General features: G+C 46.2%; 1 protein-coding gene across 1 annotated transcript in view; it reads right to left on the reverse strand.

Annotated features, from left to right (window-relative positions):
* LOC115474051 (protein AF-10-like) overlaps positions 1–17,267 on the reverse strand; it is a 100,147-nt gene that overhangs the window by 11,876 nt on the left and 71,004 nt on the right. Inside the window, exons 11-12 of the mRNA XM_030209347.1 lie at positions 11,147–11,343; positions 4,660–4,833 (exon numbers count right to left, since the gene is read on the reverse strand). Of these exons, the coding sequence (XP_030065207.1) occupies positions 4,660–4,833; positions 11,147–11,343 (371 nt within the window). The remainder of the gene's footprint in view (positions 1–4,659; positions 4,834–11,146; positions 11,344–17,267) is intronic.

Consider the following 17,267-nt stretch of genomic DNA (forward strand, 5'->3'; position numbering starts at 1 on the left):
TTACCTTGATTTGTATCTGTCATTTTCAGGGCACAGACCGTATAAGTCTGCCCAGCACTATCCTCGCCTCCCAACCACCAGCCCCGCCTCCCACCACCGGCTCTGCCACCTAATCTCAGCTAAGCTTCTGAGGATCCATTCCCTCGGAACAGGATTCCTTTATGTTTATCCCACGCATGTTTGAATTCCGTTACCGTTTTCCTCTCCACCACCTCCCGCGGGAGAGCATTCCAAGCATCCACCACTCTCTCCGTGAAAAAATACTTCCTGACATTTTTCTTGAGTCTGCCCCCCTTCAATCTCGTATCGTGCCCTCTAGTTCTACCGCCTTCCCATGTACAGATAAGGTTCGTTTGCGGGTTAATACCTTTCAGATATTTGAACGTCTGTATCATATCACCCCTATTTCTCCTTTCCTCCAGGGTATACATGTTCAGGTCAGCAAGTCTCTCCTCATATGTCTTGTAACGCAAATCCCGTACCATTCTCATAGCTTTTCTTTGCACCACTTCAATTCTTTTTACATCCTTAGCAAGATACGGCCTCCAGAACTGAACACAATACTCCAGGTGGGGCCTCACCAACGACTTATACAGGGGCATTAAAACCTCTTTTCTTCTGCTGGTCACTCCACTTTCTATACAGCCTAGCAACCTTCTACTTATGGCCACCGCCTTGTCACACTGTTTCGTCGCCTTCAGATCCTCAGATACTATCACCCCAAGATCCCTCTCCCCGTCGGTACCTATCAGACTCTCCCCGCCTAACACATACGTCTCCCGTGGATTTCTACTCCCTAAAGGCATCACTTTGCATTTTTTTGCATTGAATTTTAATTGCCAAACCTTAGACCATTCTTCTAGCTTCCGCAGATCTTTTTCATGTTTTCCACTCCCTCCCGGGTGTCCACTCTGTTTCAAATCTTAGTTATCATCCGCAAAAAGGCAAACTTTATCTTCTAACCCTTCAGCAATGTCACTCACAAATATATTGAACAGAGTCGGTCCTAGCACCGATCCCTGAGGCACTCCACTACTCACCTTTCTCTCCTCCGAGCGAATTCCATTTACCACCACCCTCTGGCATCTGTCCGTCAACCAGTTCCTAATCCAGTTCACCACTTCGGGTCCTATCTTCAGCCCATCCAGTTTGTTCAAGAGCCTCCTGTGGGGAACCGTGTCAAAAGCCTTGCTGAAATCTGGGTAGATTACGTCTATATCACATCCCTGATTTAATTCTCCAGTCACCCAGTCAAAGAATTCAATGAGATTCATTTGGCACAATTTCCCTTTGGTAAAACCATGTTGTCTCGGATCTTGCAACTTATTGCCTTCCAGGAAATTCACTATCCTTTCCTTCAGCATCGATTCCATTACTTTTCCAATAATCGAAGTGAGGCTTACCGGCCTGTAGTTTCCAGCTTCTTCCCTATCACCATTTTTCTGATGAGGGACCACATCCGCTGTTCTCCAATCCCACGGAACCTCTCCCGTTTCCAATGATTTATTAAACAAATCTTTAAGAGGACCCGCCAGAACCTCTCTGAGCTCCTTTAATATCCTGTACCTTCTTTATCATCTTGGATTCTAATATTAATTTTCAGGCACAATTCTCATCACTAGTCAGACTAGGTTTCTCTACTCTGCGTAAGTTTCAACCTCTTTGGGGTGTAATAGATTTTTCCCTTTTCATACTTTGGTTCAGGCATTTTTAATATCACACCTTGACTATTGTAGTGTTGCTGATGCTGCCATTCCTCTATGAAAAAAAATGACTTCAGACTCTTCATAACACAGCAGCGAGATTGCTGTGTTGTGCTAAAACAATTCAATCATCAAACCCCTTTGATTGTCAAAAGACATTAGTTGCCTATTCATTATCATGTGCTTTTTAAAATTCTTTGTCCGACTCAGAGCATACTATACTGGTCAGCCCTTATACCTTTTTACATTAACCATACCATATACCTCCAAGTAGAGCCTTATGATCCTTGGATACCCACTAGTTGGTCCTGCCAGGTCCAAAGCTTGCACATTATGAGACCAGAAGACGTTCAGCTTTTTATTATCTAACCCCCAAATTATGGAATGATCTGTCCCTGAATATTTGTGTAGAGCGATCACTCCCAGGTTTTAAAAAGGCCCTGAAAATTCATCTCTTCAATTTGGCCTTTGGTGGTGACTGAGTCAGGGGAACCAGCCGTGTCTGCCTGTGTGCGCATGGTACTATCCATTTCTTAGGATGAGAGATGTCCTCTTTCCTATATATTTACTGGCGTTCTTTTCTTGTGTGTTTCTTTTAGTTATTTGTAAACCGCCTTGACCCGCTTTTCGGATAGGTAGTATAACAAGTTCATAATAAACAAAATATCGCCATTAGATCCCTGTCCTATTAGTTGGATTTAAGCTGCTAGAGATGAGGTCACCTTCTTCCTGACTAAATTACTGCATCTTTCTTTATCAACAAGGCTCCTACTTGATCCTTTGAAGATCTCCAGTGTATGCCTTGTTTTGAAAGGCTCTAAGCATAATCCTTCTTTGTCCAGTTCTTGTCTAGTTCTTATCCCTTATTTATAGTCTACCATTTCTGGCCAAATTTACAGAAAAAATTGTTCTTTGGCAGTTGCAGGCCTCTTGTGATTCATACCATGTTGTAGATGATCAGCAGCACGGTTTCCAGGCCCTGGATATAACCTCACTGCAAACCACAGCCTGCAGGCCCATGGTGACTACCTGGAAGGTCTGCTTCAATAAGCTTTGATCCTATAGGTCATTTAGCGCAGCACCTCCCTCTACCAGGACAGGCATCTTTTTAGTCACCGCCATAGCTAAGAATCCACCTTAAGGACCCACAAATTTTTCAGCTCTGCAGGGGCCAGAGTTTACAGCTTAGCCATGACCCTGCCATCCTAAGACCAGACTCCAGAATGTCTCATTTATCAAAGATCAGAGTCTGCTATGAGGGCTTTTACAGCCTTTCCAGAATCAGATCCCCTGAGGATGACTCCTCTGGTACTGGGGCCTTTGAAATGCTTGGAGACTCTAATGCGTGAAGAGTCTCCAATGGGAAGCTCCCTATCCTTTTAAGCCCCAACCTAGGAGATGCACTAGGATCCGAAAAACTGATGGCCAATGCATGCTTGGAGCCCACCACCTTCTGGGCCTCCCAGTCCCCTGGCTGCTCCCTCAGTCCCTTTCCAGGTCTTGAGTCCCCAGAAGGCGGGGCAGATCCTTGAGGTCTGCAGCAAGTGTCAACGTGTAAGAAAAAAGCCTGATACATAAGGTGCATAAGCTCTGGGGGAAAAGAAGAACCCTAGGAGGAGGGGCAGATGCCCTGGCTCTTACTGTTATGCTCCATTGACTTCCTCCCTCTGCTCCCTCTAGAGCCAGCACAAGAGGGATGGATTATTGAGGGACCAGACTGACTTCTGGAAAACTGTGGGTGTTCCTGCTCTGCCAGGTGTAGGTGGGGTTCCCTAGTGAGTCAATGTAGAACCACTCACCTCCAACAAGGTACCCCTCCTTCCAGAGTCAACCTGAGCTCCCACCAAAAGCTCCTAATTTGTGGAGTGGCCTGCTGCTCCACTGCAGCAAGAACTTCACTGCCCGAATCTCCCCTGGTGGTCACTGCCACTAGAGCAGTGCTCAACACTTCCATAGGCCTCTCTCTCATGCAACTGCTGCCATGAATAAGGGTTCCCTAAGCTGCTACTGGAACTGAATAGAATCTGTTGCAGAAGAAGCTGTGATGCTCTCAGCACAGTTCTGGCACCGCTTTAAGGGCCAATACCTCCCATACCAATCCAGGGGCTGGACCAGCCTCTCTCTTTCTGCACTCCAATTTCAGAGCAGGTTTCCTACCTTCCTCCAGTCTGCTGCTGCCTCCCTACTGTTCAGCAGCCCTTACCTCTGATGTGACCTCTGAAGGAGCACCTTGCTCCTATTTTTTTTTTAAACAGAGCGCCAATGGAAGAGCAAGGGAGGCTGGACTGTGCAAGGAGATAAGATGGCATGGAAAAAAAAGGAGGGAGGGAAAGAGAGAAAAACAAGAAGGACTCAACTCTTTCAAAATTCCCTGAAGGGTCAAACAAATCCCCACATGCCTAGACTCAAACTGGATTATCAGTTCTCCAACAGGGCCCTGGAATCACATAGCTCAAAATCAGAAGTATGCTGCACAACTGTGCTTGTCTACCACCTGCAGCAGGAGACAGATAATACCAAGGTAATTGGGGCTACACGGTGCCTTATATAGGGCCAGAGCTCACAAGCTGTTGTTTTCTGTCTCTGTCTGCTGGTAGAGGGGCATAACCTATTCCTTGTGGACTAGTCTGGTAGAGAAAACAGAAATAGAAAATACTACCATATATTCTGAGACTGTGGGCTGAATTAAGCATTTTACCCAACATGTTCTACTACTACTACTACTTAACATTTCAGTACTTCCCTCCTTGCTTAAGGAATATTGGTTGGACAGCGTGAGATTAGTTGCTCTTGGGCTTCTATGTATCACAGGCCATTTTCTATTCACCACAACAGCCAACAAGAGACAAACCTACATTTCAAAGAATATGATAAGGTCACAGCATGAAACCGTTTCTTTAAATAATCCCATGAAAAAGCTTCAGCTACCTCAAGTACTACCCCTGTACTTGCTTACCATTTGGAGCTAGTGATGCTAAAGTGGAATTTGCTGTTGGCATTAGGAATGAAAATGAAAGCTGGGATTTTATCAGCAGTAGGTGTTCCTTCTCCCTGGTCAAGTTCCTGACCTGCTCTTCCAGCCTCTGGCTCTCCACTTGTAGCTGATGCAATGCCTTCAGTGCCCCTAAGACTAGAAAGAGAGATGTCTAATATTAATATTACTATTCTCAGACCTTGGAGCTGTCCCCATTTTATTACGTGTTTTCAAAAGAACTAAGGTTACTATGAGTACCAGTTGATAAAAACACATATATGTTATGTTCACAGAGTATTTCCTAAGAGTAAATGTTACCCAAGAATTGTGTGTGGTAAAAATTGGTTAAATTTAAGTCCAAAATTAATAAAATGCACTATTTTACTGCAAAAAACACTTACTGGGAGAATAGGGATGGGGGTGGAAGAAGAGATCAGGAAGGGTTATTGAAGTTGGGGGGGGAAGAGCAGGGCTTAATGTCTTTGATGTCAGAGAGTATGTGGAAGGAAGGCGGAGGGGAGTGCACTGCTGTGTCAGTTCTGTTTGCAGTGGGACTGCACCATGTTACATGAGGTGCAGTAACTGTCTGCCCTGTGTAGGAAATGCAGGGCAGATTCTGGGCATGCCCCCTGAATTTACCATACAGGCTTTGCACTTACTGTGACTGGGGGAATCGTTCCTGCTAATGTCGGCTTCAATCTCACAATGGCTGCTGAGACATCTAGCAGCAGTCTTGCTGCTGGAGGTCACAGTAATCATTTTGATAGCAGAGATACTACTACTTAACATTTCTAGAGCGCTACTAGGGTTACGCAGCGCTGTACAGTTTAACAAAGAAGGACAGTCCCTGCTCGAAGGAGCTTACAATCTAAAGGACGAAATGTCAAGTTGGGGCAGTCAAGATTTCCTGAATAGAGATGTAGTGGTTAGGTGCCGAAGGCGACACTGAAGAGGTGGGCTTTGAGCAAGGATTTGAAGATGGGCAGGAAGGGGGCCTGGTGTATGGGCTCAGGGAGTTTATTCCAAGCATTGGGTGAGGCGAGGCAGAAAGGGCGGAGCCTGGAGTTGGCGGTGGTGGAGAAGGGTACTGAGAGGAGGGATTTGTCTTGAGAGCGAAGATAGCATGGGGCAGGAGCAACTGGGGCTCACTCATGCCCAACTACAACACTAGGTCAGCAGAACTTGTAAGGTAGGTGAGGTTGGAAAGGCCAAGCTGGGTCATAGCAGGCAGAATTGGAAAAAAGCGGTTTTGCTTGCCCTTTATTCATGACCCTGAGAGAATTATAAAGAATGAAGAGGTTATGCTCACATAGGACAGACTCCATTCTGACTAATTAAAAGCTGGATGTCAGAAATTTAGATATAGTGGTAAAAACAGAAAAAAAAAACACTAGAAGGGCACTGTTCCCAAATAATTACTCTGAATCATGTAAAGGGAGAAAAGATTTTCAAGTACCAAGAAATATAGTCCAAGACCAAGAAAGTGTGGCAGAAAGATACAGAAATTTCCCATCATTTTTGTTATCACAGGATTGGTTAAACAGAATTTGGAAGCACACTTGGTTAGGCTGCCTATACATGTTGCATCGTATGAACTCCAGAAAGAAGCAAGTATTAGAGCAAGCATTAGCGCATATTTGAGAGACCAAGATCATACTCCACATACCATGACTTAGGAGTGAGGTTTATTCTGTCATCATATGCACAAAATAACTTATATGGAGAAATTGTCCCTAAGAGAAATTAGGTCTCAGCTGCTAGTTTTCTCTCCAAGTCCCTCCAGACCAGTCCAGACACTTAGGTTTGCCTTTTCCTGCCAGTGAATGGAGACCAAGAACCACTGAACCAGCTACATCATCCTTTAATTATCCTGCGGTTACTTACTAGCCAGGATTTCGATAACCAAGCAGAAAAGACATTAAATCTCCACAAATCCCAGCATTGTTATTCCATGAAGAAAAACACCAATATACTTAGGTGCTCAGTTTCAAGGCACATTGACTTACAAAGTTACACAGATGGGCATTTTCGAAAGAAACATCTAAGTTGGGATTTGGACGTCTTTGTAAAACGTCCAAATCCCGAGGCGGGGAGCTCATTTTCAAAAAACGATGGATGTCCATCTTTCGTTTCGAAAATACCAAGGACATCCTTGGATTTGGACATCTTTGACTTTCGGCGATTTTCGAAACCAAAGACGTCCAAGTCAAAAATGTCCAAATGCAAGCCATTTGGATGTGGAAGGAGCCAGCATTTGTAGTGCACTGGTCCCCCTGACATGCCAGGACACCAGTCGGGCACCCCAGGGGGCACTGCAGTGGACTTCATAAAATGCTCCAAGGTAGACCCTAGGTTCAGGGAAAGGATGCTTACATGTTGGGACATATAAGACCACGAATGTAGAGCATGAGAGGAATTCCGTATTGTATTGGGATGCAGCTAAAGCGGTTTTGCGGGGAGAAATAATAAGCTATACCCATTATACAAGGATAGAGAAATTTTAAGACTGGGGGTATTGCCGATGGGGGGGACTAGGAGAAGGTTGCTGGAATATCAAGTAGCGCTGAACATGCTTCTCCATCAGAGAGCCCACAAGTCTATAAGTATATGCTCCACCGACATGGTAGTAAAGGGGCAGGTTGATGGCAAGGCTGATCAAAACTGCAGGCGGACCACGTAGAATTCTTACTGTACAGGAAACTGTAGGGCAGAGGGTGCACTCAGATGAAGAGATATGCGAGATCTTTCAAGAATATTATCAAGGCTTACACGCGGCTCCCCAAGAGACAGGCCTCCCGGGAGAATTATATCTGAACAATGTGGTGCATCCGCGAATGGGGCAGGCAAAGAAGAACCAATTGAACGCTATAACTGAGGAGGAAGTGGCGACTGGTAATCGAGCGTAGCCCTCTTTTAAAGGCTCCAGGGGTAGATGGGTTTAGAGCTCAGTCCTATAAAATTATGGGAGAGGTGGTAGTGCCGCCGTTAACTAGAATGTTTAACAAAATAGTGGAGGAGGAGGTATTGCCTCAATCTCTAGACCTAGCTCAGATTATAGTGATACCTAAACCAGGAAGAGACCCTACGAATGTGGCTTCATATAGGCCTATTTCTCTCTTAAATTTTGAAGTTAAACTACTGGCAAAGATAATAGCGGATCGTCTATCTAGAGTGTTACCGGATCTTCTTCACGAGGCTCAAGTGGGATTTGTGGGGGGCCGTTCGGTGGTAAAGAACATGCGTAAGATATTGACAACGTTGGAATATAGGGAGCGAAGGGGGATTCAATCTATACTTACTAGTTTTGACGCCGAAAAGGCCTTCGATCGAGTAAAATGGGATTTTCTTTATGCCACCCTAAAGGCCTATGGGTTCGAAGGACATTTTATATCGGTAGTTAGGGCGCTATACTCGTCACCCAGTGCCAAGGTATTGGTCAATGGAAGAGATTCGAATACATTCCCAATACTACGAGGGACTAGGCAGGGATGCCCTCTGTTGCCGCTCCTATTCGTGTTAACACTGGACCCACTGATAAGGGAGATAATGGACAACCCAGATATTCGAAGTATCCAGTTGAGGAACCACTGTTTTAAGGTGGCGGCTTTTGCGGATGATCTGTTAGTTCATCTGGAGAAGCTGAGAGAGTCAGTGGAGGCTCTTCAGGAGTATGGGGACTACGCAGGATTTTGTATCACCTTGGAAAAATCGGAGGCGCTGCCCTCCTCCCAGCAGGTCAGGGGATTGTGGAATACTGACTTTCCATTAATATGGGCGGTTAACTCATTTAAATATCTGGGGATCAGGTTGACAATGAATGTCAGTACCTTGCATCGCAGTAATATTACGCGTCTCGTGGAGGATACTCGAGGACAGCTGGAAGGCTCTGCCACTCTCGCTGACAGGGAGGATAAATCTGATGCAGATGGTTCAGTTTCCCCGCTGGTTATATGTCCTTCAGAGCCTTTTGGTGTGTATGTTAAAAAAAAGACCTTCACATAGTAAATAGAATGTGGAGTAGATTCTGTTGGGCAGGGAAAAAGCCCAAAATTTGTTTGGTGGATATGTTGGGATCCTGGAAACAGGGGGGATTAGGGTTACCAGATTTAAAAACCTACAATCAAGCGTGCTTATTGAGACACTTGAGCGACTGGTTTGTTAATGAACAATATTACACGCCGGTGGAACTGGAAAAAACATTTTATGAGACATTTAATTTCTTCTATTTGTTGCACTGTACGAAGAGGCACTTACCTACTCATTTGAAGGGGAGTGTTGTGCTGGGCCCTCTGAGGGAAGTGTGGAAGGGGTTAGTGACTAAATTGGGCGGAAATGCATTGGTTTCAGATCAATTACCAATCAGGGGTAATGGGGACTTTGAACCAGGCCTGGACAGCCCCGTATTCAGGATTTGGGAACAGAAGGGAATAATTTTGTTGGATGATTTGTTAACAGGTGAAGGAAAGCTGCTGCCATTTGAAGCGGTACAAGAGAAAGTAGGTCCCACATGGGGTAATCGGTTTGCATACACACAAATTAAACATTATTTGTCTAATCTGGATGGAGCCTCAATGGGGCTGCGTTTGGGATCCAAGATACGAGAGTTTTTTCAACAGATGTGGGATATGGGGGTCTCGGTGTCGGGGCTTCAAAAGGCTCTTAATAGTAAAGCCCCGATTAGAGAATTCGTAGGAATCAAGAGAAGGTGGGAGGAAGATTTGGGGGAACCATTGGGAGACTGGGATGTAGTGGCTTCTATTAAGAATATCGCCTTATTGATGAAAGATGGAATATTACGGGAGTGCGGAGTAAGGGTGATGCTTAGAGAACTGGCTCATATGAAGCCGCAAGAGGGGGTACATTGTAATAAATGCAAACAATACAGACATACGTTTTTCCATGTGCTATGGGATTGTCCCCGGATTCAGCAGTTTTGGGAACAGGCCCGGGGGTTTCTGGCTGGAATATTAAAAGAGGGGATTAGGGGCTCAGTGGAACAATTTGTGTTGGATAAGCCTAAGGCATATCACCCGATGAAAAAAGGGGCAACCCTTCTGAGTGGCAAGTTGACTTTAGTAGCAAGAAAAACCATATTACAATATTGGATGGGGGAAGAACCTCCGGCATATTGGCATTGGAGGAACCAAGTGCACTTGCTGGCGACTTGGGAAGCAGGTGATGCGAGGGGATCCCCCAGGCGGAGGAAGGATTATCTAGCAATATGGAACCCGTACCTGTCCAGTCTCAGCTCCAGGGGTAGAAGTCTTATTGTCAACACCTTGTGATTTGCGAATGAGATACCTAATAGGGAAGGGGGGGTTACAGGGATAGGTGGTGGGGTGGGGGAGTGGGAAGAGACAAATGTGGAACTACAATGTGGAATCAGGAATGAAGAGGTGGATATGAGGGTAGACTGGAGGTAGGGAAGGAAGGCCAGATATTTGGATGATGTGTTTATCTACTCTCAGAGGGGTTGCTTATATATATTGGAGATGGAACCAGTTGAATGGGGACTATGATGGAATGTTACAACACTTGCTGAAATATATCTGAATTGCTATATTTTCATATTATTTGGAAGGGTTCCTCTGAATTGTCATCAATAAAAATGTTGAAATATAAAATTGTTGGAAACCAAAGGGGGTAGAAGGGGAAGGTAGGAGATAGGGGAGAAAATGTTTAAAAGTTTTTGATGATGTTCAGTAATGTGTTGGACTTATACAACATGAATCGCTAGTGAAATTTGTTCAGTGAAAGGTACTGTTATGGCTTAACATGCTGAAATATCAATAAAAAATTGTTTAAACATAAAAATGCTACAAGGTACATAGCTCCCTTACCTTGTGTGCCGAGTCCCCCAAAACCCACTACCCCCAACTGTACACCACTACCATAGCCCTTATGGGTGAAGGGGGGCACCTAGATGTGGGTACAGAGAGTTTCTGGTGGGTTTTGGAGGGCTCGCTGTTTCCTCCACGAATGTAACAGGTAGGGGGAAGGGGTTAGTGACCACTGGGGAAGTAAGGGGAGGTCATCCCCGATTCCCTCCAGTGATCATCAGGTCATTCCGGGCACCTTTTTGTGCCTTATTCGTAATAAAAACAGGTCCGGGTGAAAACGGCCAATGGACGTCTCTGCTTCTTTTGATTATGGGTCAAAGACGTCCAAGTCTTAGGAACGTCCAAGTCTTAGGAACGTCCAAGTCTTAGGAACGCCCAAGTCCCGCCTTCACCACACCTCCGATACGCCCTCTTGAAATTTGGACATCCTTGCGATGGACTTCAGTTACAGATGTCCAAAATCGAGTTTCGATTATACCGATTTGGACGTCACTGAGAGATGGACGTCCAAAAGTGCCGATTTATGTCACTGTTTGGACGTCCATCTCTTTCGAAAATGAGCCTGATAATAACCTATGTTACTTTGTAAGTCTATGTGCTTTTGAAAATCAGTATCTTACTATACATACCATGATCAAAATTGCCTTGTTGCAGTAGTAGCTCATGCCCTTCATTCCACTGTCTCTCCAAAAGTTGCTCCATACTAGACGGTTCTCCAAGTAGAGTCGTCGATGGGTGCTTCCCCGGCAGCCCAAGACACATTGGTGCATTGCCATCATTGGACCTCTGGGATTGAGGATGATCTGCTCCAATGGCCAAGTCATTTCTGTACACAAGTTGTAAGTGATACATTTTACTGGACTAGCTTTATATATTTATGACTTGCTTTTGAGAGCTACACTCCCTTCATCAGGCCAGTGCAAAATAAGTAATGGATAATGCTATCCGAACAATTAAAATGTAATCTGCACATCGGTAAAGTGGTCAAGTCTTGTTTCTTTCAGTTATGGATGATTCGGCAATTAAAACATCTTTTAGTAAATCCAATTTAGTAAAGATCGTACATACTCTTATTACTAACAGATTAGATTACTGGAACAGAACAAAATGGGCCTAGGAGGGTTGGAGTTGGATTCTAAACCCCAAATAAGTTCTGCAGCCCCGACTGCCCAAACCGACTGTCGCGTCGGCTATCCTGCTGAAGGCAGTAGTGAGATGTGAATGTGTGGACTGATGACCACGCCGCAGCCTTGCAGATCTCTTCAACAGTGACTGATCTTAGATGAGCCACCGACTCAGCCATGGCTCTAATTTTGTGAGCCGTGACATGGCCCTCTAGAGTCAGTCCAGCTTGGACAAAAACGAAGGAAATGCAATCTGCTAGCCAAGAAGAAATGGTGCGGTTTCCGACAGCAACTCCTCTCTATTGGCATTAAAAGAAATAAACAACTGGGCAGACTGTCTGAGGGGGCTCGTCCGCTCCACGTAAAAGGTGCGCAGCTTGCTTTCGTCAGGGCTTGTAAGATGAGGGAGAAAGAATGTTGGCAAGACAATTGACTGGATCAGATGGTACTCCGATACCACCGCCAGTAAGAACTTTGGCTGCATGCGGAGAACTACTCTGTTAAGATGAAAAGTAAGGTAAGGCGCTTGAGCTACCAGAGTCTGAAGCTCACCGACCTTACGAGTTGAAGGAACAGCCACCAAGGAAAACGACCTTCCAGGTCCAATACTTCAGATGGCAGGAATCCAGTGGCCCGAACTGAGCTTTCAGCAGCTGGATGAAAATGACATTGAGACCCCAAGATACTGGAGAAGGATTGATAGGGGCTTTGACCGAAGCATAAGAGCCAACTTTCAAAATTATTGGGGGTGCTAAGCCCAACAGAAATAACCCCTCCCCCCCCCCCGGACACATACAAGGAATTCTCTCAATATTGGGGGAGAAGTGAACCTCTCATGAAGTGGACAGCTAAAGGCTGACCTTCTACACGTTGATGATAAGCACTTATTGCATGAAGATGAACACTTACAGAGTTGGTCTTGAGACCAGACTCAGACAGGTGTAGAAAGAACTCAAGCAAGGTCTGTATAAGACAAGAGGCAGGATCTAGGGCCTTGCTGTCACACCAGACGGCAAACCTCTTCCATGAAAAAGAATAACACCTCTTCGTGGAATCTTTTCTGGAAGCAAGCAAGACTCGGGAGACACTCTCTGGAAGACCCAAAGTGGCGAAATCCACACTCTCAACATCCAGACCGTGTAAGCCAGAGATTGGAGGTTGGGATGTAGAAGTGCCCCCTCGTTCTGCGTAATGAGAGCTGGAAAACATTCCAACTCCAGAAGAAGAGGGAACCATATCTGACGCGGCTAGAAAGGAGCGATCAGAATCATGGCTCCACAATCTTGCTTGAGAATCAGCAAAGTCTTTTCCACCAGAGGTATGGGAGGATACGCATACAGAAAGCCTGTCCCCCAATGAAGGAGAAAGACATCCGATGCTAGCCTGCCGTGAACCTGCAGCCTGGAACAGAACTGCGGGACTTTGTGATTGGACTAAGTGGCAAAAAGATCCACTGAGGGGGTGTCTCACTCCCGGAAGATCTTTCGAGCTACAGCCATGCTCAACAACCATGACTGTAGCATTATCCTGCTCAGCCTGTCGGCCAGACTGCTGTTTACGCCAACTAGATAAGTGGCTTGGAGAAAACATGCCGCGTTGGCGGGCCCAACTCTACATCTGCATGGCATCCTGACTCAGAGGGCAAGATCCAGTACCCCTTTGTTATCGAGTACATCGCAACCCGATTGTTTGGTTGAATTAGAATAATTTGGTTGGATAGCCGACCCCAGGAGGGATGCAACCTTCGTCAGCAGCTTTTGTGGCTGAGGAAGTTGGACGGGACGCCCCAGAATCAAATTGGAGAGAATTGACCACCTCTGAAGGGAATTCCGAAAATTGGTGAACAGTTGGGTCACATCCTCTAGATACCCTGAACTTGATAGCACTGGGAAGCTAGGATCCACTGAGCGGATGTCATGTGTAAATGTGCTATGGGAGTTACGTGAACTGTGGAAGCCATGTGCCTAGAAGTCTCAATATTTACTGAGCTGTAATCTGTTGAGACGGGCAATCATCGGGATAAGGGAACACATGCACTCCCAGTCCATGAAGAGATGCTGCAACCACAGCCAGGCACTAGGAAAACATACTCTGGACGCAAACTGGGTATAAGTATCCTGTAAGTCCAGAGAGCATAGCCAATCGTTTTCCTGAAGTATGGGAAGAAGGATGCCCAGGGAAAGCATCCTGAACCAAATATCTGTTTAGGCCCCTTATGTCTATGATGGGACGCAACCCACAAGGAAGCACCTGGAATAGAATCTCAACCCTTCTTGCCCTGGTGGAACAGGCTCGACTGCATTGGCGCTGAGAAAGGCGGAGAGTTGCTCTGCAAGTACCCACTTGTGATGGAAGCTAAAGGATTAAGCTCCCAGTGAGCAATGTGGAGGGTTTGATTCCAGATTGAGAGTGTATCCTAACCGGACTATTTGAAGAACCCACTGATTGGAGGTTACAAGAAGCCACCTTTGGTGGAGAAAATTTAAACCTCCCCCCGACAGGCAGATTGGCAGGTACGGACATTTTTTCGGCGCGTTTGGAAGTAAGAGGCTGTTCATTTGACCTCAGGTTTATAACCAATTGTTTCTGCATTTCCAGACGAGCTGTTTTTTTCAGAATATAGACAATATACCTGTTTCTCCAGCAATATCTCTGGTTTGATGGTGGAATACCACTATATAGCCCCTGAAGCAGCCCAGTTGGGCGAAACACGGCCTGTGTCGGGCTATAATATGTATATGTATATGAGTTTCTGTATACATATTTTAATTTTGTTACATTAATAAAATACATTTCAGTTTATCAACGATCTGCTTTGTACAGTTTCCACTTTGGAGTTTGCAGATCGTCTGCCCCTTTGTTTTCTTGAACCTATGCTGAATTGGAGCCAGTCAAAAACCCGTCCCTGGTTTTTGCGGAGTAGCTGCAGGGGCCTGATTAGGTGCACGCCATTGACTAGAACGAGCGTGCTGTAGCATAGCCTGAACCGGCTGTCGAGAAGCAGGAGTATACGTACGACCCCTTAAGGCACAAGGAAAACTTCTCTTCCCTTTAAAGAACTTCCGAGATGAGGAAGTGTATGCACAGAATATCTACAATTTTCTGCTGAGTCCCCTCCTCCAGGTGAGAGGCACGCAGTCATGAGAGTCTGCGCATCACTATACCCAGAGCAGAAATCTAGATGTTACATTACAAGTGTCGAAAATGCCCCTGGACAGGAACCTGCGACACACCGTGTGCTACCTGACCACCTGGTGAAAAGGTTTAGCCTGCTCCGGTGGGAATGCTCGTAAAGATCAGGCAGGACTCGATTTTGGACGCGATCATGCCAGCCTGGTACGCCATTCTCCCAAAAGAGGCTAAGGATGTATGCTCTGGCCCCGGGGGCGCCGAAGCAAGTTTTTAGAACTCCTATCTGTTCTGAGAGCAGAATCCACCACCGCAGAATCATGAGGTAACTGAGGCCTAATGAGACTGGGTTCCCCGTGGATCCGATACTGGGATTCAGTCTTCTTGTATCATGTGGTAGAAGACTTAGGTGAAGATGGATAGTCCAGGACCTTGAGCATCTGGGGCCTTGGGCTAATTCACAATCTCCACTGTAATGTGTCGAGACAGATAGAAGATCTAGAGAATTCTCACCAGAGAAAACCCCATGACCTTCATGTTCATCAGATGAGCCATCACTGAATTGAGCTAACAACTCAGACAAAGCAGCTCAGATCCAAACCCGTCCGACATGGAGGCGCGGTAACCTCTACGACGGGGTCGAGAAGTTGACTCTCCAGACGACTCCAGTGAAGGAGAATCGACCCAGTAGGCTGCGAACACCAATACCGGAGGCAGCATCGGTGAAGGAGATCTAATCCCAGGTGAAAAGCTAGATGCCGCAGGAGGCGCTAACACCAATGGCACCCGATGATACCCATGGTACCGAAGCCGAGGGCAGAATCTGGAAATGCTGGGGAATCAATACCAGACTGCCAGATGACTTGCATGTCCATAACAGAGATGGGACCGATGGTACCGATAGTACCCATGGCACCGACGGTACCGATGGTACACATGGTACTGATGGTACCCATGATACCCGGTACCAATGGTACCCATGGTACTGTTGGTACCTGGTACCGATGATAGTCATGATATCTGGTATCGATGGTACCGATTATACCTGGTACCAATGATACCTGGTACCCATGGTACCGATGATACCTGGTACCGATGGTACCCATGATACCTGGTACCGATGGTACCCATGATACTGATGGTACCTGGTATCGATGATACTCATGATATCTGGTACCGATGGTACCCATGGTACCGATTATACCTGGTACCGATGATACCCATGATACCTGGTACCGATGGTACCCATGATACCTGGTACCGATGGTACCGACGTCCGATGCCAGGATACCTCCATAACAGAGGGAGCAACGCTCTCGGCACCGACCGACGTCTGATGCCAGGATACCTCCATAACAGAGGGAGCAAAGCTCTGGGCACCAATGGTACCGACGTCTGCCGATGCGCCCGAATGACCTGCAAAGCAGGAGGCGCCGAGGCAGGTGGAGACCCACTCGATGCATCACTGTACCCAGCGTGCATCGGTCTCCATCAGACTCAAAAATTGATCTCCTTTGGGCATCCCTGGCAAGTAGCATACGTCTCGTCATTTTGAGACACTACTTGCACTTCTCAGGGAGATGATCTGGCCCAAGACACGTCCGCCGATGCGCCCGAATGACCTGCAAAGCAGGAGGCGCCGAGGCGGGTGGAGACCCACTCGATGCATCACTGTACCCAGTGTGCATCGGTCTTCATCGGACTCAAAAATTGATCTCCTTTGGGCATCCCTGGCAAGTAGCGTACGTCTCGTCATTTTGAGACACTACTTGCATTTCTGAGGGAGATGATCCGGCCCAAGACACTGAATGCACCAGCTGTGCGTGTAGGTGACAGAGATCGTCCGGTTGCAGCGGGTACAAGGCTTAAAGTCAGTGGTGTGCTGGAGCAGGCTCTCACAGCTCTTGAGAGCCTTGTTAAGTTTTTAAGAATTTTGGGACTTTAAACAAATGGATCCTAAAATGTGGGCTTGGCCTCCTGAATTCTCTTTTACTTTGCTGGCGAGAGAGAGCCCACAGATAACAATTTACCAGCACACTCCTCTTTAATAAGAAAAAAGAAAAAAAGAAACATAAAAAAATACCTATAAGTTTTGATTCTCATTTCAGGCACAGCCCCTTGTGACTCTGGCAATTACTTAACCTTTCCTTGCCCCAGGTACAAAAAGTACCTGTATATGTAAGCCACAATGAGCCTGCCATGAGGAAGTACAAATGAAAAAATAAAGAACACCCAAAAGGGTAAAATAAAAAAGAGATTTAACTCCGAGGACCTGAAGAAAACACGAAGCACTAACGAACTCCGTGTCTCCTCAGACGCGGAAAAAGAAGAACTGAGGGGCGTGTCCGCATGGCGAGCGGGAAGATGTGTGCGCACATGCGCGGTGCGATCGCTCGCACGACGGAACGCCGTTAAAGAGATTTTTAGATTTTGCTTGAAAATCCTCCGGGGCCGACATGACGTCACCCACTTGTGAGAATATCAGCCTGCTTGTCTT

Source organism: Microcaecilia unicolor, chromosome 7 (genome assembly GCF_901765095.1).
Source record: "Microcaecilia unicolor chromosome 7, aMicUni1.1, whole genome shotgun sequence".
Taxonomy (NCBI): domain Eukaryota; kingdom Metazoa; phylum Chordata; class Amphibia; order Gymnophiona; family Siphonopidae; genus Microcaecilia; species Microcaecilia unicolor.